Source organism: Anopheles merus, chromosome 3R (genome assembly GCF_017562075.2).
Source record: "Anopheles merus strain MAF chromosome 3R, AmerM5.1, whole genome shotgun sequence".
Taxonomy (NCBI): Eukaryota; Metazoa; Arthropoda; class Insecta; order Diptera; family Culicidae; genus Anopheles; species Anopheles merus.
This window is the reverse complement of record NC_054084.1, coordinates 39099558-39120021: the sequence shown is the minus strand read 5'-3', so window position 1 is coordinate 39120021 and position 20464 is coordinate 39099558. Positions and strand designations below refer to the sequence as shown.

General features: G+C 38.3%; 1 protein-coding gene and 1 pseudogene across 1 annotated transcript; one reads left to right on the top strand and one right to left on the bottom strand.

Annotated features, from left to right (window-relative positions):
- The first annotated feature begins 311 nt into the window (after positions 1-311).
- On the top strand, positions 312-367 carry LOC121598141 (annotated as a pseudogene).
- Positions 368-15862: 15495 nt separating this feature from the next.
- Positions 15863-19004, bottom strand: LOC121595662. Its single transcript, XM_041919796.1, has 5 exons — positions 18778-19004; positions 18615-18714; positions 16206-16295; positions 15984-16139; positions 15863-15922 (listed from the first exon to the last, which is right to left on the bottom strand). The coding sequence occupies exons 1-5, from the start codon at positions 19002-19004 to the stop codon at positions 15863-15865; spliced, it is 633 nt and encodes a 210-aa protein (XP_041775730.1).
- Between the last annotated feature and the right edge of the window lie 1460 nt (positions 19005-20464).

The window sequence follows — 20464 nt, the reverse complement described above, 5'->3', positions numbered from 1 at the left end:
ATAACGAACGGTGTACGATGTAGCTACTGCAGCAGTGGATAGCTACGGTTTGACTTAACAATCTATCCTTGATGAACCTGGTGGCACCGGTAAGTCGTTTCTGCTCAAAACTATTCTTGCGTACACGCGACGCCAATCAAAAATTGCAATCGCAGTGGCTTCGAGTAGAATTGCTGCTCTGCTGCTAACCAGGGGACGTACGCTACACTCTACATGCAAGCTATCGCTCAACCTGGACGCTAACAGTTCCTGTAACATCCGTGTACAGTCAGCACAGTCTGAATTGATGCAACAGGCTTGATCGTTTGGTTGTGTCATTTGAAAGAAGAGCAGATTACCACTCCCCCTTGAGAATGATGGAACACTTACGCTGAGATCATTGGGCACCACCACTTATCGTATGGAACGAGACATCCATGAGTAGCTGCTATGCTCTTGAAGCTCGCGCCCTCGATCACGGCTTGCAGGACGTTATGAGAAATCGCCAAACGTTCGGTGATAAGGTGGTGCTGCTATGTGGTGACTTTCAGATACCAACGTCTAGGTTCTGCAGCAGTGCATCCGGTAGAGCATGCTGTGGGGCAAATTTAGGGTATTGCTCAAGGTATTCAAGATGCCGAAGAGCGGAAAGCGTTCGCAAAATTGCTGCTCCTCATCGGCGAGAGTTACATACGGCAACAATGTGAATTTTGATTAATTAATTATTTATTCCAAGAGGTACACCATCCACAATTTAATTGATAGAATTTTAAATAACAGAAAATTAAGAAATCATAGTTCTATGTACTGCAATGTATGTTGTAAATACTATAAGCATACAAAGCAAATCTTTTACAAAGAATCTAAAAACAAAATGGTTGATTGAAGTGCAATTCTCATATGCCCCTTAAAAAAACGTTGCGTAGCCCTGTAATCGGGCCATTTTAACTAGTAGTTTAAAAGTGTTAAAGTGTTAAAAGTGTTATAATTTAAAAATTGTGTCTACCTATTGGCATTGATTGAAACATTTTCTGACACATATTTGCTTTGCCGAAAACAGGAGCACAGGCTGTCGAAAATAGGACCATGCTGCCGAAAATAGGAACAAAAACAATGTTTATATTGTCACAAATATCTATAAAAAATACATTTAAATCGGCAATTAAAAAATAGCACAACATAAAACGATATGTTATTGTTCAAGATAACGTCATTTTCATTAAAAATAATAAAATAAACTAAATAAAAAAATATATAAACTAAAAAAACTAGATTTCTTACAAAGATCTAAAAGAAATATTTTTAAAATGTTCTTAAATACACACCTTCAATTACTGTGACACTCTTTAAAACAAATAACGGATTCGGCCCATGTTAGGGTAGCTAATTAAATGTAGCAACATGTGGCCCCAACAACTAGCAGGAAAACTGATATGCACTGAAAAAAAATACGTAAACATACACACGTACAGGTTCACTGACCAATGAGCATAACGACTTACGGTTCCAATCGAAAAGCGTGATTTTTGTTGATGCGGTGCCAGAACTGGGCACTGTCCTGACTAGCGATGTGGAAAAATGGAGATTTCGTCGGAATCGATTCAGGCTAACTCCGAAGTCTTCTGGAATCGATTCCGAATAGTAGGTCCGGAATCAGTTTACGGAATTGGTTCCGGAATCGGCTCCGGAATTGGTTTTGGAATCGGCTCCGGAATCAGAATCAGCTCCAGAATCGGAATCGATTCCGGAATTGGCACCGGAATCATAATCGGATCCGACATCCGAATTGACTCCGAAATCAGAATTGGCTTCGAAACGTCATCGGTTTAGGCATTTTCATAGGAATACTTCATTTACTTGTAAATGATCTATTCACTTGGAGATTCCCGGACTTATTTCGCTTCCCACACTTCTTATTTCAATTCAAAAACTAATTCTCATTCCGGACCTAACTCCATTCCTGAAATCAAGCCAGATTCCGTTACCAAAATCATTTCCGAAATCGGCTCCGGAACCAACTACAAAATCAACTCCGGATTCCACTCCGGAATCTGCTCCGGTTTTAGCTCCAGAATTGGCTCCCGATTCAACTCCGGAATCAGCTCAGGAATCGACTTCAGAGTGGGAATCGATTCCAGGATCGGAATCGGTTCCGGAATGGATTCCGAATACGGAATCGGAATCGAGTAGGTTCGATTTCAAGCTCCCACCACTAGTCCTGTCCGTGGGTAACCGTCGCGGTAACCTGCTCCAAGCACGCCCAACAAAACGTCTGCAGACAGCCTAATACACGTGGTTCGTGTAGCAGCTTCTGGTATAACCCTCACAGAAGCCGGTCAGACAGAGAGTCGACCGGGAGGTCATAGATTGTGCTACCAATCTGTTTAGAAATACCCGCACCAAACGGGGCTGTTTGTTGAGTGGCAGCGAAGCAAGAACGTAAAAACATAAAGTTGGATGTACAAAAAGGCGAACTTCATGAATAAACGATGACCACGATCCACGCTCTCCAGGTACTTACAATATCTGGTTAAATTTATTTTGTGCCCTTTGGGGGCCCTGCTGACCGACACCCATGAGCTTACGGAGCCTCGCGGTACATCGACATCCTCCGGCCGTACAGTACTGGTTGGTATCATCATCAGCATCATCCTCAGCGAGCCGACCGGTGTGCTTGCTGGACCGGGACACACTTCGTCACTGCCCGGAAGTGGCTCCGGGTGCTGCTGGAGGGCGAGTTGCTTATTCAACTCCGATTGATTGCTGTAAGCTGAGTTGCACCGCAGGCTACTCTTTCGCGGACATTCTTCCCCAGTGCTACGTGTAACGTCCGGCGAGAAAAGGTATTTGCCGGCAGGAATGGATCGTCTAGTGCAGCCCGCTCTACCACGATGCACACACCCAGTGGCTCCGGGGTTAGATTAAAAGTCAATTTCCCACTGCCCATTGGCTATGATTCAAGTATTGTACCTGTGTCAGCGTAGTCGATACCTTTCGTTAGCACAACGACGGACGCCTCGACGTGCTCTTGCTGCATCCGGACATAGCGTTGCAGCAGATCCGGCCCTTCGGTCAAGGCTGTGCCGGGCATTGGTGATCTAGATGACGCAGGACGACCCTTGACCGATGGTGCCCGGTGGTCATGGCAATCACTCTCCTCGCCGTCGGAATCTTCGCTCGCCCATGGAGCATGCACCGTGACGGCTATCTGGAGTAGCGTACTCTCGAGAATTTCGTCGCTCGTCCATCGGCTCCCCGTTCGTGGTCGTCGTCGAGCCAGCATGGTCGTGCAGGAAAAATTGGTGGCACCAGCTCTGGACTTTCGATGTTTCACGATCTATTAGCACTTATCAATTCGGCAATGTTACGAAGGTGCTGCTGGTCGGCTGTGTCCATCGAGCACAATACACGCACGAAACCATTTACCAATAAAAGCCACACTAAAAACGAAGCAAACGGACGGGCATCCACGGGTAGCGATTAACATAAGCGAACTAAAGTACAGCGTAGGGTCCAGCGGTCCCATAAAAACACACAGACAATGTGCTGATAATTCAATTAGTACTACCACGTACTACACGCGATCACGGTGATATGCTTTTCTAGTAGAAAACGACGGTAAATGGTACGCATTCAAGCGGATTTGGTATGGCTGATTGCTTCCTAAGAAAATTGCCATAGATTTAAAAAGATTTGAACGCGAATGGAGACGCAATGCATGGATGAAACTCTGCTTTGCTTTTAACAGCAGTATTAAATTTTAGCAACTAATGTAAACGAAAGCGTTTATTGTGATAACTATTTAAATATTTAAGCAAACTTAAGAGTACCAGAACTTGGTAAAGTGATTTTTACGAAACATAAAAGATATTCTTCAACAGAGCACAATAAAGTATATTAAAATAAAGCTAGATGTATCACAATCATAAAAATGTATGGTAAACATTATCAGAACTAGTTAATTTGGCAGAACTAGTTAAAAATGTATAGTAAATATTATCAGACCTAGTTAATTTGGCTCGGTCGCATCATTATGTAAGATAGGTTCGGGGGTATTTAATAACTTTATGATGCATGAAAAGTATGTTTGAAAAGGTAACGCATGTTCCTGGACGATTTAAACATCGAAGGAATGCATTAAGAGAAACTGATTCAGAATGCATACCGATCCTGGGATTAATCCCAAACCTTTGTCGATATTGAAATACAGAACTCTTTCTGGTGCTGGAACTCATTCTGGACTTCAATTCTGTAAAGGTGTTTAATTTAGTCATGAACCTGACCCTGGAACTGATCCTATTCCTTTACCGGTCATAGAATTGATCCTGATCAAATACCGCAGTGCTCTGCTATCTTTTTGGGATAACGGACCACTTGGGTTTGAAAATACAATCAGTCGCGGCGCACATATATTGAAGGCATACATTCTGTGGACTTGGTTCAAAGCTTTTTTTATAATAAATATGTATGTAGGAAATAGGAGACAGTTGACAGTTGTCAGACAAGGGATGTAAGGCGAATGTCAAGGAATGAATTTAGGATCACCCTGTGCTGATGTCAATCGAACTGACGACGCAGTAGGTTTAGCTAGAGCGAAACATTCACGCGGGAGAAGCCAAGCGAACCAGACGAATGTGAATAAAGTGGATTGTAAAACCATCTCTTTCCGCGTATCCTCTTTTCTTCTACGTTCTACATGGGGGCTCGTCCGGGAAGAGGCTAGGCGATGCAAAGTGATGAGTTTACAGTTATGAAAAGTTGCATAATGTGTTAAAGTTGATAAAGTTGTTCATGTCGTAAAGTTGATAAAATTGTAAAGTTGTTAAAGTCGTTCAAGTCGTAAAGTTAGTAAAGTTGTTAAGTTGCAGTAGTGGTTCGAATTGGAAAAGTTGACTTAGTCGGTGTTTCACCTGATGTGAAAGTGTGAATTTGTGACGAAAAGTTGACGTTGTGACGCATAAAGGTTGTTAAAGTTGCGATTGTGACGTTGTAAAGTGTGTTAAATAAAAGCTAAAGTTGTGCAAAACGTTAATGAGAAAATGGAGAACGCGTTGATTGCAGCGATGGTCGAAGACCATACGCGGTTGGGTTTGGTGAAAAAATGTGAAGAGCGTGAATTAAGTACGGTCGGAACAAAAGAGGAGCTGGCCGCACGCATCGTTGCGTATGATCGAACCGATGCAGCTGATTTTGCGGATGCTGAGTTGCCCACGGTTGACAGAGTGCAACCATACTCCTTCCGCGATGTCGAAGATGGTGTTGATGCATTTGGCGCCGGATCTACGCAAGACGTGCGCGCATGGATCAGAAGTTTTGAGGAGATTAGTACGATGGCTGGATGGAACGAGGATCAGAAATTGATCATGTGCCGTAAAAAGTTGACCGGAGTCGCACGTGGTTTTCTAAATACGCTGAAAGGTGTGACGACATATGCAAATCTACGTAGAGCGTTGATTAACGAGTTTGCTCCAAGTGTGCGTGCAAGCGACATACACAGGCAGCTATCGACGCGTCGCAAGAAAAAAGAGGAGACCGGGTTAGAATTTGTTTATGCCATGCAGCAAATTGCGCAGCAAATCGATTTAGACGAAGCCAGCCTCGTAGAATATGTGGCAGATGGAATAACTAACGACGAAAGGCAGAGGTCAATGTTCTATGAGGCAAAGAATATTAACGAACTTAAGGAGAAAATACGTTTGTTCGAGAGAGCGGCGAACAAGTTTCAACAGGAACGCCCAAAAGTTGTCGGGCAACGAATTCCGGATAAGTTAAAACAACGCCATTGTTTCAATTGTGGCAGCGCTTCTCATCGACTTATCGAATGTCCAACAAAACAAGAAGGTCCGACTTGTTTCAAATGTGGAACAAAAGGACATTGTGCAAAAGATTGTGCGACAGCGCAAGGAAGAAGACCGCATTGTTACGCTTGCGGCGAAGTTGGGCATGTTGCAGCACGATGCCCGAATAACAGTAATAATAATAGAGTTCAAACAATGACGAGCTCATTTCCAATTGTGTGTGTGTCAGTTGGAAACCAGTTGTGCGAAGCGGTGATCGATACGTGCAGTGATGTGACGCTCATGCGCTGGGATTTGTTCCAGGAATTAAAACTCAATTGTAATGAGTTGAAACCGTCTGCACGGGTAATAAAAGGCTATGGTGGAAAACAAAGCAACGTGTGTGGTGAACTGACGATCCGTGCTACCATTGATGAAGTTGAGGAGATAATTCGTTTCGTGGTGGTACCTTCGAATTCTATCGACACCAAAATGCTGATAGGAATCGATGTGCTCAAAAGGGTTAACTACGTTATCACAAACGGTCATGCAAAGATAACAAAGCAACAGGAGGAAGAGGAAAACCCACGAGTGTTGATGATCGTTGGGTGTATCGTATAGTTTGTGAAAGTCATCAAGAAATAGACGCACCGTCAAATTATCGTCGCGTGATTTGTGATATGGTGAATAATTATGAACCAGCAAAGATTTCTAACGTTGAAAGTGAGATGAAAATATTAGTGAACAACGAGGAGGTAGTGCGTACGTTGCCAAGAAGAATAGCTCCGCTAGAGAAAGAGGTGGTAAGGAAACAAGTTCGCGAATGGTTAAATGACGGAATAATTCAGCCATCGCGAAGCCCTTACGCTAGCGCAGTTGTGGTTGTACCGAAGAAGGATGGATCTCACCGTGTGTGTGTGGATTATCGTGAGATGAATAAGAGGATCGTGCGGGACTCTTATCCGATGCCCAATATCGAAGACCAGATTGATCAGTTGGCAGATGCTCGTGTGTACAGTGTACTAGATCTGAAAAATTCGTATTTTCACGTCAAGGTGGAGAAGGAAAGTCGCCAGTACACATCTTTCGTAACAACGGATGGGCAGTATGAGTTTTTACGTGCTCCGTTTGGATTGTGTCTCAGCGGCAATGCGTTTGGACGCTTCATCGATGCAGTACTTCATGAGTTGATCATAGACGGTACCGTGATGGCCTTCGTAGATGACATCATCATTCCGTCTCGAGACGAGGAGCATGGTTTGGCGTCTTTGCGGCGAGTTTTGGAAGTGGCACAGCGGGCAGGACTTCACTTCAATTGGAAAAAGTGTTCGTTCCTCAAACGGCGTGTGGAGTATTTGGGGTATACCGTCTATGAAGGTAAGATTGAACCAGCACCCCAAAAAATAGAAAAAGTTAAATATTACCCGCAGCCAAAAACGGTGAAACAGCTGCAATGTTTTATAGGGCTAGCTAGTTATTTTAGAAAGTTTATAGAAGGTTTTGCGCGTATTGCCAGGCCATTGACCACAATGTTAAAAAAGAGAGTGTTTTTGAATTTAATGAAGAGGCAAGGGCAGCTTTTGAAGCGATTAAAGAAAAATTAGTGGAATATCCTGTATTACATATTTTCAAGGCGAGTTTGGTTACCGAATTGCATACTGATGCGAGTAAAGATGCTCTGGCCGGCATATTGTTGCAGCGTTCTGAGGAGGATGGTTTATTACATCCTTGCTATTATTATAGTAGGTTGACTAATAAGGCCGAGAAAAATTATCACTCATTCGAATTAGAATCGTTAGCCGTTGTGGAATCCATAAAGAAGTTCAGGTGTTATTTGCTTGGTAAGAAATTTAAAGTCGTGACCGATTGTATAGCGTTTAAACAATCCTTAAACAAAAAAGTTCCCAATGCGCGAGTGAGTCGTTGGTTTGTAACGTTGTCCGAGTTTGATTTTGAAGTAGAACATCGTTCAGGTGAAAAGATGAAACATGTTGACGCTCTTTCAAGAGCAAACGTATTGAAAATATCGGCAGGTGTATGTGAGAAAATAATACAAGGACAATTGCGCGATGAAGATCTTACGGCAATTAGGACGGCGCTTGATCAGGGCGAAGAAAGAAATGGTTTTTGTTTGATAAATGGAGTACTTTATAAAAATGAGAATAATCATAACAAAATATGTGTACCTCGAGCAATGGAGACGGGTATGATAAGAGAGGTACACGAACGAGGACATTTTGGAGTCAAGAAAGTGAAAGAACAACTAACAGAGGATTATTTTATTCCTGAAGTAGAAAAGAAGATAAAATATTATATTGATAACTGTGTCCGATGCATAGTGAGTGATAGAAAACGAGGCAGGGCAGAGGGAGAACTTCATCCAATACCGAAAGGAGAGGTTCCGTTGGATACCTTTCATGTTGATCATATTGGCCCTATGCCATCTACTCGAAAATGTTATAATTACATTCTTACCGTTGTCGATGCGTTTACGAAGTATGTTTGGCTATTTGCTACAAAAACTACTAGTGCGGAAGAGGTTATAAAAAAATTGACGATTATATCTGATACGTTTGGAAATCCGCGAAGGATAATTTGCGATAGAGGATCTGCTTTTACCTCTAGTTTATTTACAAAATTTTGCGAAGAAGCCAATATAGAATTGCATCACATTGTTACAGGAGTCCCACGAGGGAATGGCCAAGTAGAGCGTGTACACCGCATAATTATCCCTACATTAGCGAAGTTGTCGTATGAAAATCCCGAAAATTGGTTTAAGTTTGTAAATAATGTTCAAAAGGCGATAAATAATAGTTGGCAGCGATCGATTAGGATGACACCGTTTGAATTGATGATCGGAGTGAAAATGAAAGAGAAGGAAGATATTCGAATTAACGATATTTTGCAAGAAGAAATCCAAAAGATGTTTACAGATGATCGTAATGAAATAAGGAAAATAGCATGCAACGGAATTGCCAGAATCCAAGATGAAAATCGTAGGACGTATAATTTGCGGCGTAAATCGATTCAAAAGTATAAGATAGGAGATATCGTAGCGATTCCAGTAACTCAGTTCGGAATAGGACGAAAAATTAAGAGGAAATTCTTTGGGCCGTATAAGATTGTCAAAACATTTTCAAATGAGCGTTGTGAGGTACTGAAGCTAGATGAGCAAACTGAGGGACCAATGAGAACGACAACTGCATTCGATCAAATAAAAATATGGGCAGATTCAGGAGAATCATGATGTCAGGAAAGGCCGTGTAGGAAATAGGAGACAGTTGACAGTTGTCAGACAAGGGATGTAAGGCGAATGTCAAGGAATGAATTTAGGATCACCCTGTGCTGATGTCAATCGAACTGACGACGCAGTAGGTTTAGCTAGAGCGAAACATTCACGCGGGAGAAGCCAAGCGAACCAGACGAATGTGAATAAAGTGGATTGTAAAACCATCTCTTTCCGCGTATCCTCTTTTCTTCTACGTTCTACATGTATTAATCTTATTCTAGACATTCTCGTTAAAAATATTATCAGGCCGCGGGGCCACGAGGCTTTCTCAAGCTGAGAAAACATTCTCAAGCACTCATTTAAGTTTCTCAAGCACTCAAAACTTGTTCTCAGACGCGAGCTCGTGGCCGTCATCAATTTTTCTCACTCTGAGAAACTGATAAAGCCACTCAAGTTTTATTTGGAGCTTTAAATAGAAAATATGTTTTTGATCGCATGTTTTTTTTAAACTGTTTCAATTATAAATATTGAATACATTTTCCAAAGTGGTTATCGAAAAAGAAATAGCACAATTGCTTATATTTCAGGTAGCCAATCGCTGCATCGTCAACTTTCTCAAAGATTCTCAAAGATTCTCAAAACCAATTTTGTTCCGATTCGACAAACGCTGAGAACGGGGATTTCTCAAAAGCACTCATGAGTGCTTGAGAAAATGAGTGTTGAGAATCCCCATGGCCCCGCGGCCTCATGATTGTGGGTGACTAAATTGCATATTATGTAGTGAAATAAGCCTTTTTGATATTTAAAAAAAATCTATTCTTTTGCGGACCACTTCTCACAAACGACATGGACAGCAAAAAGACCTCTGCCATACCGGGCCTGGAATATATCTTGCCACTTATCCTGTACTGTAACTACACCAAAAACCGTACTGGAACTGGTATTGATCCCGAACCCATAGCAGAACTTACACTGAAACTATAACGGTCCTAGAATTGATCCTGACTTCATGCAGATCGTTTAACATATACCTATGGAAACTGGAACTTATCCCAAACACATACTGTTTCCTTTTATAATTTGGGACCTGAATAGTATCTGAATATGTCTCAGTAATGGAACTATCCAGTCCAGTCCAATTGTTATTCTTTTTTTTTTAGTTTACTTTGTGGGGCGTCACGGCTCTATCGTCAACTCGGCCGACTTAACAACATGCCTATCCTGGGTTCAAGCCTCGTATCTACCATCGCTGTAAGCAAGGGTTTACTATCCGACTACGTGGTACTTAAAACGTAACGAAAGCCTGTATGGGCCGGCATAACCCGTTATCCGTAAAAGAAGGTTATTTTCACCGTTACTTTTTTATAGAAATGTTGTTGCGACGTTTTCATACATCCGATTCTGCAGGGCACCATCTAACGTAGGGTACCTATCTTCTATCCAATATCTATACCTATATCTATCTTTGAGGCTTTCTGGACAGTTCTTCGGACCACTTATTGGAACACTTTCATCACATGTTGTTGATGGCATTCTTTAGCTATGTTTTATTAAAAAAAGATAGGCTAAAGCATGGAAAAATCTCTACAACTATTAAGTTAACTTGTATTGTTCTTTCCTTTCTTTTCAAAAAACCTAAATCAAGTCGGTGTTGCATTTTCCATTATCAAAGTGGTTGCCTTTGCATGGGTGTTAACTTAGTTAAAAATCATCCAAGCTACCGCTGAAAAGTAACGCTGATAGACTTTACTAGAGTTTTATTATAGAGAAGAGATGATTTGCCAAACGCCCCCTCAGTGAATTGAAATATCAAGTGGGTTCATCCCAAGATCTATTAAAGAGAACAGGTCGATGCAAAGCCCGTTGCTAGGTTGCCATTATCAGCTCGCTTTTGACAGTTTCATGAAAAAGTGTTTACAAACAAACGGCTAATAGTTAACGCGCAAAAGTGGAAGAATTTACTATTAGGAAGATTATATTGGTTAAATTTCTTGCGGTCAATCACTTCTGGAGAATAAAGGAGAAGTAATTGCAGTCTACTCTGTATTCAGAAACATTGATAACATTTTTCATTGTTTGCCATTCCGTGACCACAAACCACTACCGTTTGCAACGGTCCGTCTGGAAAAACGAAATGTTTAACATGTTCAACTGGGTTAAAGAAGTCCTTTTTACTTTCAATTGAACACTGAGAGTAAAATAAAACATCCAATCGACTCACACTGGTACGATATGCATACCGTCCTTTACTTATAACCCAGCTACGAATGATAAATGAGATCCTTGGATTGTATCAGTCATGTAATATTCTAATTCGATTCTAATTCTTCAAATATTCTAACAGGAATTGAATGTAAAATGCTGAAAAAAACTCTCATTCACTCCATAGCAACGTCCATCGCTAAACATAAACAATGTTCACTTTAACTGTCAAAATTTTCCCATGGCTTTCTGTCACTTTACTCTAAGCGCTTCGACCTGTTCTCTTTCAAGGACCTTGGGTTTATCCAGTGCAATTTGACGTCTTAAAACGAAAATAGGAAGAAGCCCCGGTTTGACAGTTAGATCCGTAACAAACTGGGTGTTTTTATGATTTTTCTATGTACTCACTCCTCTATCCAAAATTTTCAGAATGGAACAAACTGTCAAATTGTGTCGATGTATCGGTGAGAAAGAACACCATAATCCCACCTGATATATATTCTCACTTTGATGCAATATAAATCTACCAGCCTTCTAAAATAACGACATAAATTCAACGACCTTGTGCATTTTAAAGTTCATGCTATGAAAGACATAGGTTGAGGTATATACAGACTAGCAAATTAGAAAATAAGTTGTTAATATATATGGGTAATATTTGCAATGAGTTTTGCTTTGCAAAAGATTGACTTGAATATCAGTCCAACAAATCTCAGCAATTAGACGTCTAATTAGATCTAGAGTAAAATTGATGGGAACTTTACCCACCATATACCATATGGAGACACTTTCATAAAAATATACCGTGGGATACAAAGTTAAAGACAAAAACTATTTGGGTTTCTTAAAACTGTAAAATATAACTCATATATTAGCTCTTAAAATGAGTTGAAAATGCAGAGCTTTAGAATAAAACATATTCTTGATAGCTTTCATATCATTTGTTTATGTATAGACATTCTAAAATATCTATGTACTTTATCTCAGCCGGTCTCGTTGTGCAGTCGTCAACTCGTGCAACATAACAACATTCCCGTCATGGGCTCAAGCCTCAAATGGACTATTCTGCTATGAGGGGATCAATAAGTCACTGAAAGCAAGGTTATAAATAGTGGAATAATCAGGCCTTGACCGATAACGGTTGTTGAGCCAAAAGAAGAAGAAAATGTATTGTATCTATTTAATTTGTATGATATTCACTAACTCTTATCTGTTGAATGAAGTGAGCAGTTTTTATGCATAAACCTTTTTTTTAAGCAACGATAGAACGATATAACCCAATGTGAAATGAATTCAGAACTGTAGGAAAAGCCGAAAAAACTCCACTTAACAAAACCTAAGCATTGCGCAATTCATCATCACCACCAAGTGCAAACTCGTTGGGATGTATTTGTATTACAAAATTTCAATCTTTTTCCTAATTTTCCTACTACTCGTAAAATCGTATCAAACTAAAATGAATCATCTTATTGAAATAAGTAAAACAAGTATGTTTTACAAGTATGTAAGTATTAAAACATGCGAAAAATTATGTATTTAAAAGAGTTTTATCCAGTTTTAGATGAAATATCTAATAAAATTGCAATAGACATTATTGCACTTTTTTATTGAAGTCGTTTATTTTTGGCAATGAAAAGTAATAGTCGTTTCATCACAGACAAACCGACGTGACACTTCGAACAAAATGAGCTTCAAAAGTTGTCTCCTTATTTCAAATGAAAATACGTTAAACACTAGCGCCATCTCTATGCGTATTGTTTTATGTAGTTCTCACATCTTTTGCATTGATTTAGAAACTTATAAAATGATTTTCCTGGGTGTTTTGTCCAATAATTCTCACAAAATCGTGCCTCACACTTCCTTCGCAATTTGTATTTAGAAAAATTGTTTACATCGAAGCAGCAGTGAACAGAGCTTACTTTGACAGAAGTGTTCGCCTCACTGGTAAATGACAGTATTTTCGCGTGGGACACTTTTGTAACATCAGTGTCACGTCGGTTTGTCGGTGGTTACATCGCCGTGTTTTGCGAGTATTATTCTCACCATCTCTCTCAAATGCATCTTTCGGTCTAGATTGCGCTCTTCCGTTTTATAATTCGTTGTTAGGGTGATTTTTGTCGTGGATTGCTGTTTATGTTTGATGTACTTGAAATGATCCAAGTAACCATGTTAAGAAAACCATTTTACGTCCGGGTACAATGTCTGGTGATACGTGCTGTAGGAAAAATGAAATTAACGAAGTATAAAACGAAACTAGATATGCTATACTAAAAAAATTAAAAATAAAATTTTAAAACGGATTTTTAATGCATTAAAATAAAAAAAAAAGGTCTAAGAACCGTGTTTTTCAATTGTTTAATTTTTTTTTTAAAGCAATCAAAATCGAATACAGTCAGTCCAAAAAGTATTCGTCTAGCTGAATATTTTACAGAAAAAGGCGAATTATGGCCGCAATAGGCATGGGGCGATAAAAGTAATGATGAGGTTTGCTAAAGGGACCATCATTACACACGTTTTGCTAAAAAATAAGCATTTAAATAGTGCAATAGCAACCAAAATACATAAAAAACTAAAAAAAGTCGTTTGATGGGCGCGCAAAAAGTATTCGTCCATCTAGCTTTTTAATTATTTACACTGGACAAACACAACGTAGACGTGAATTAAATTTATTATTATCAATTTACTGGTGACTTTCTTCTAAAATAATGCATTTCTGTTGTTTCAATTGCACTTTGAGCGGTCAGAGAGGCACTAAAGGCGGGGGAGTTAAATGATTGGAGCATGATGGCGAAAATCGTATCTTTAACTTATGCATAACTATCCTACCCATTTTTGAAGGTTACAAAATGTGTGGAAGGGCTCGTTCCTTCATTTGATCAGAGTTTGGCCATTTTTCTGACACTTATTGTGTGACAAACTGCCATGTAAGCAGCCATCCTGGACGGTTGTGAGGTTTCGTTAGATTGAAAGAAGCGGTTTAATGTCCAAAAAATCAAATTTTACCATGGAATCAGTGCATTTTGTGATGGCCAATAAGAAAAGGAAAAGATATGGGTCACATTTGGTTGAAGGGTCATGCTGCATTTCATCGTAGCTGGTCATGTAATAGCTTGAATGAGTGAGTTGTTACATACATGTTTTGTTTGAATAATACCATACACAGAAAGTGGCCAGATCTGTTAAGGTGCGTCAAATAATTCAGGAATTTGTTTCAAATTAGACTCTACTAACATATTTAAACATGTTTAAATCGCCAAGGTCATACGGCCGCCGTCTAGTATAGCGAAGACAGTCTACTAAGATCCAACATCAAAATCTCGGGTAACGGTAGCATCATGGAGTCATGATACTAGGGCTCAGTGCGGTAAGGAGAGCTAGAAAAATGATTCAAAATGATAGGAGACGAGATGGGAAAACATATTAATGGAGTTTTTAAGTACTTTGGGTGCCAGTTCTGAGAAATTGTACTTAAAATGTATCACATGTGTCAGAACAGTCGAGCTGGAGAACAAACAGGGCATTGTCATTTGCCCAAAACGTCAAACCAGCTGAAACCAAACTGATGAAAATGATTTAGTAGACTCTCAATATGATATCAGTTGCCATTTTTCAATGGAACTTGGCCACGTAGTCCGGAAATGCAATATTTCTATCAGAGGATAATAGTAACAAGTCTTGTAGGATAAGTGGATCAAAAATACGCATTTTTAAAGGTTCAAAAGAGTTCTTGAATTTTGCAAGTAGTCACCAATAGTCATAAATGCAATAAGAAACAAGAACAGGAAATTTTTTGATTCCATAACCTTTGTTTTCATACGTATTTTATGCCAAAAGTCTGATAGACGAATACTTTTTGCGCGCCCATCGAATGACTTTTTTTAGTTTTTTTAATAATTTAGTTGTTATTGCACTATGTTAATGCTTATTTTTTAGCAAAACGTGTGTATTGATAGTCCCTTTATCAAACCTCATGATTACTTTTACCACCCCATGTCTATTGCGGCCATAGTTCCCCTTTTTCTGCAAAATATTCAGCTAGACGAATACTTTTTGGACTGACTGTATGTTATTTCGTGTGTTGCGATGTATTATCGAGCCCAAAAGAATATAATCATCCTAAACTACATGGTCTGAAGAAAAACTATTTTTTTTCTTTAAACAGGTGCAAATCTGATTCAACCTTAATGCTTAATTAACTAAATAAAAAAATAAATATATTTATGTGATATCTTGTATTAACAATCTGGAAAACGACCCAAGCTTCGGCACATTTCACAATTGTTGGTTTTGATAAACATTTCTATTTACGCTTTCTTTCATGTATTGATAACATCTGTTGAAAAATATTATGTTTAGTCAATTTAAGAGTTTTCCTCTCTCGCTACCTTGGACTTTATTCTTGCGGGTAATGGTGCTGGTTGCCTACTCGTAAGAAGAGTATCTTAGATATCGTTATTTAAGGCCACTTTTGGCATTTGGCGCTTCGCGAGTTGCTAAAGTGTCATTTAAAATGTGTTTAAACTGACATTTAGTTGTACACCATGTCTGCATACTGCAAAAACTACAATTGTTCTGTAAATCAACGAGGTCAGTGAAAACTAGCAAATATTTTATGTTGTGTGCTTTACACATTTTAGTGCACATTAAGATGAACAATTATTTTTAAAAATTTGATTTAGTTTCTGCCAATATACTGCATGATCATCACGAAAAACTGGTACAGACCCTTCAGCACCTGCAAAAAAAATGTATAAAGTCATTTAATATAGTCAAATAATAAACGAGTTATTACAAACATTCATATACGACTCAAAATTCATAGGATGAAAGCCATACGCTGTCAGTATCATCGGACATTGCTGACGACTCATTAGATATCTAAATTCCTTCTGTTCCTTCACTGGAAGCTTATACCAAGGCATAGAGATGATCTTGTTGTACAATGCGTCAATCTGTTAAAAGTAAATTATACCATGTCAGAAAAACCACGCATATCGCATTGTTTATGATAATTCTACCTTTAGCTCTACCAAATGTCCAATCACAAAGAACCCTGATAGTTGAACAAACACCACGTACAGGTAGGAATATGTTGGGTACCAATCAGTCTGCAATAACATACAAACCACCATGTAATTATAAGATTCTATTAGATTATCTATCAAAATATAACATAAGTTCGAGTTCCGATCACAGAACGTTTCTTTTAATCAATACTTGTTTCACTATGGCATTTTCAGTTTAAATAGCTATAACAATTTGTACGAACATCTACATCCAACATCGATTGAGGTTTATCCGCCAAGCGATAGTTCACGAAATTATTTTTTTTTAATGTTTCACATTTGGCATAAAATGAATAAATAAATGAATAAATAAATAACTAAATAAATACACAAATAAATCAATCAATAAATCAATGAAACAACAAATCAATAAATCAATAAAACAATAAATCAAGAAATCAATAAAACAATATAAATAAATAAATAATGAAACAAATAAATATGTTTATAAATAAATGAATAAATTCCAATGGTTCTAGACATCTATCTGTTCAGGTTAGCTACAAAATTAAACCAAACACTTTTTTTATTAATATAGTATAACATTACAACCGGTGGCATGCGTACACCCAACAGTAACTGCGGTAACCTCAAACATTACAGGGTTTCGAATCATATAATGGATTACTTGATCCACTCGGTGGAATGTTTCAAATGGTTAGAGGATGTTTGCAACGTTTCTATGAAGGTTTGCAAGCAGATAGGAGAATATGTGAAACGCTTAGAAGAAGTGTGCAAAACAGCTATGGAGTTATGCATCCAGCTATAGAGCGCTCGTATGTAGCGCTGTAGAAATTAATCCTAGATTTTTTTAACAAGCACTGCATGATGATTTAAATGTTTGGGGTGATTAAGCACTTGCTTTAGGATCACCAGAAAGAAATAGTGGTAAATCCATTATAATATTTATTTGGACTAAATTTTCACTACATCCTGTCCGATTCTACATCCTATTCTACTATTTCTTTACATCATCAAAATTTTCACACGTTTTATAAACATGATGATTGTTGAGGGTATTGTCAAAGTTTTGAAATAATGCGTTTGACATAGGCTTTACTATTTTCTGGAATTTCTGGCTGGTTATTAGTTGCTTTTTAATTTAACGCGGGTGATTAAAAAAGGGGAGTAATTTGATCACTAGGTAGGAGGACTATGATTAACATTATTTGAATATACGTGTTTAAATATCAGTAAAAATGTTGCCGGAAAGAAGAAATAGATGAGTAGAAAATGTAACAAAGAATATTGTTAAAAAGCAAATTCAATTTAAAAATTAATTATTATGTTGCATGACATTACCAAAGACATATGTTTCATCACCCCAAACATTTAAATCATCGCGCGGTGCTTATTAAAAAAATCTAGGATTAATTTGTACAGCGCTACATCAAAGCGCTCCATAGCTGGATGCAAAACTTTGAACACTGGATGCAAAAGAAGCTGTTTTGAACACTTCTACTAACCGTTTCATATATTCTCCTATCTGCTTGCAAACCTCCATAGCAACGTTGAAACCATCCCCTAACCATTTGAAACATTCCACCGAGTGGCTCAAGTTGTCCGTTATAAGGTTCGAAACCCTGTCTTTTTGGGACTTTTTGGTAAGAAAGTGCCCAACGACTTGTCATAAACAGATAAATCCAAAAATATCAAAAAAAAAAAAACACGAATGAATAGGAACCAAACTGATCGGAAAAGGAATATAAGAAGTGACAGGCAAGATTCGGGGCTCGTAAACTATACAGCGGGATAACTTACTTATTTGTTGTCGCGTTTGATGCAATAAATGATTGGCAAATAAATCTATCCATGTAGGTTTCTTAGTTTTCAAAAAATATACTTAATTGAACTTTGTGTGTAGCTTAGGAGTATGTAAGTTATTAGACGATCACAGATCATCAAACCATTACACCAATCATGCCCCTTTTGCTTTTAATTTTCTTTTGATGTCATTTGAGTGAAAGACAAATGAAAACTATATTAATCTACACATGGTTTTCTATATCAAATTAATACTAAATAATCAAGGATAATCAAGACAAATTCATTTTGATAGTAAAATAGAGAAATTTCACAAAACTTGATAGGTATTTTAAAAATCAATATCGAAATTTAATAGCAAATAGACGTATCTGATGACCCATTCAACACTCCAGAAGCTATTCACAGTACTTTCAAATGTTGCTGAAATAGTTTTTTTTTTAAATTTAACTGCAAACTCTATACAAAATATCAAAAAGTTGAGATACTTAAAAAGTTGCGTGTGGTTCATACTTTATAGTTTAGTTTACTATAGAAGTTTATAGAACGCTTAACAATTCTATTCAACCTACCATTATCAAAATACAGTATACCTACCAAAAGCACTAAAAGCATTGCGTCACATATTGACAAAGTTGCAGTTGCAACCTGTGCTAAACACATGAGTCCAAAAATGTTTTCAACTGTGCTAAAAAAACTTTCAAAAATATGAAGAAACAATCACAAACCTAGAACATCGATCAATGCTCTCTTACCTTACCTGGTTGACTGCTGATGATCTTGCATGCACTGTACCCACTTGTGACGTAATTCCGCAGAGTGTTCTTCATTCTTAGTGGAGTCGTTTAGCATGTTTTCTAGCTCACTAAGATGCACTATCGAAATGTCTGCCCTAGCCATAGCGTACATTGCGTACATGAAAAACATGAAATCTGACAGTATTGCTCCCAGTACTCCAATTGCCAACAGATTAATTTGAAAACACATCGTCACTGCGTACCCTAAAGAAGAGCTCACATTGAAAAACGGGAGTTCGTACAGAAACAAAGGCATTACTTTTCCTGTTGCAATGTAATAAAATGCTGGATAAAGTCCAAATGCGACTGCAACGAAGATATATGACGCACTCATCATACGATAGACTATCCAAAGAATGCGACCTGTACGTCTAAGCGCAGCAGTTTCCTCCTCAGACCCATTTTGATAACGTTGAAGCACTTCTTGTTCCAGTTCCGCGGTAAATAACTTGACTTCTTGGGCTTTTGAATGTGCCACAAAGAACTTAATATAGAGCTAATCAATAGAAAGAAAGAAAAAGCGTGCTTAATATTGGTTTCATAATCTTGATTTCATCATTTTCCTACCTGTACAGCAGTTCCCATCGTTATGAGGACCTTCATCATATGAATTGGATCATCGATGTACTTTCTTAGTGTCCAAACAGTGCTGGCAAAATATACTGTTATATGAAACGAAAGGTAATACGAGGCTGGCTTAAGCTTTCCCGGTGCTGTCCACATCTCAACCCCGGCCACTTTCGAGTACACAATCAAAGATTTCATCAATTTACGAAAATCTTCAACATTTGCCATTGATACAGTAAAGTTTATCTGAGAACTGTAAATTTTTAAACAATATTTCGTTAATAATGCACAATTTGTTGCGAAATTGGATGCAGACGAACAAATCTGCTACTTCTAACAACTGCCAAATCTACGAGCAACTGATAAGTAACGCACAAGTGTAGAGTTAAGAAGTGCCATATACAGACTAGTACGCTGGACAATAATTTATTATTAAGCATGGGAAGTATCTGCAATCAGTTTTACTTTGCAAAACATTGAGTTGAACATCAGTCAAACATATTGTAGCAATTAGGTGTCTAATTAGATCTAGAGCAAAATTGATGGGAACTTCTCCCACGACAGACTATATGTATGCCATATTTATGTAAGTATGCCGTGGGATATTTTTTTAAGACGAGAACTGCTCAGATTTATTGGATTTATGGAGTTTGTGCTATATCGCAGCTGTTGAACGGAATTAAATATACAAACCTTTGCAAAACATACAATTCTGAATCATGTTTGGACCAGTCCAAGTACGTACTATTAGTTGAAATAAATCACGCGAACAATATAATATGCAGAACACTTCGCTAAATCACTTGTAAAACCCTTTAAGGAGCATGGGTCATCGTAAAGCTCGATGCTGGTTGCCATATAAGATTATATTGGTTATATTTCTTGCGATCTTAAACTTATTTGAAAAAAGGAAAAGTTATTGCAACCTACTGTGTATTCAGAAACTGTGACAACCTTTTTCATTGATATCCATTCCGTGACTGGAGAAATTTGCGACATTATTCTGTTGGTTTCTCGAACCTCTTCTTCTTCTTCTTTGGCACAACAGCCGCTGTCGGTCAAGGCCTGCCTGTATCCACTTAT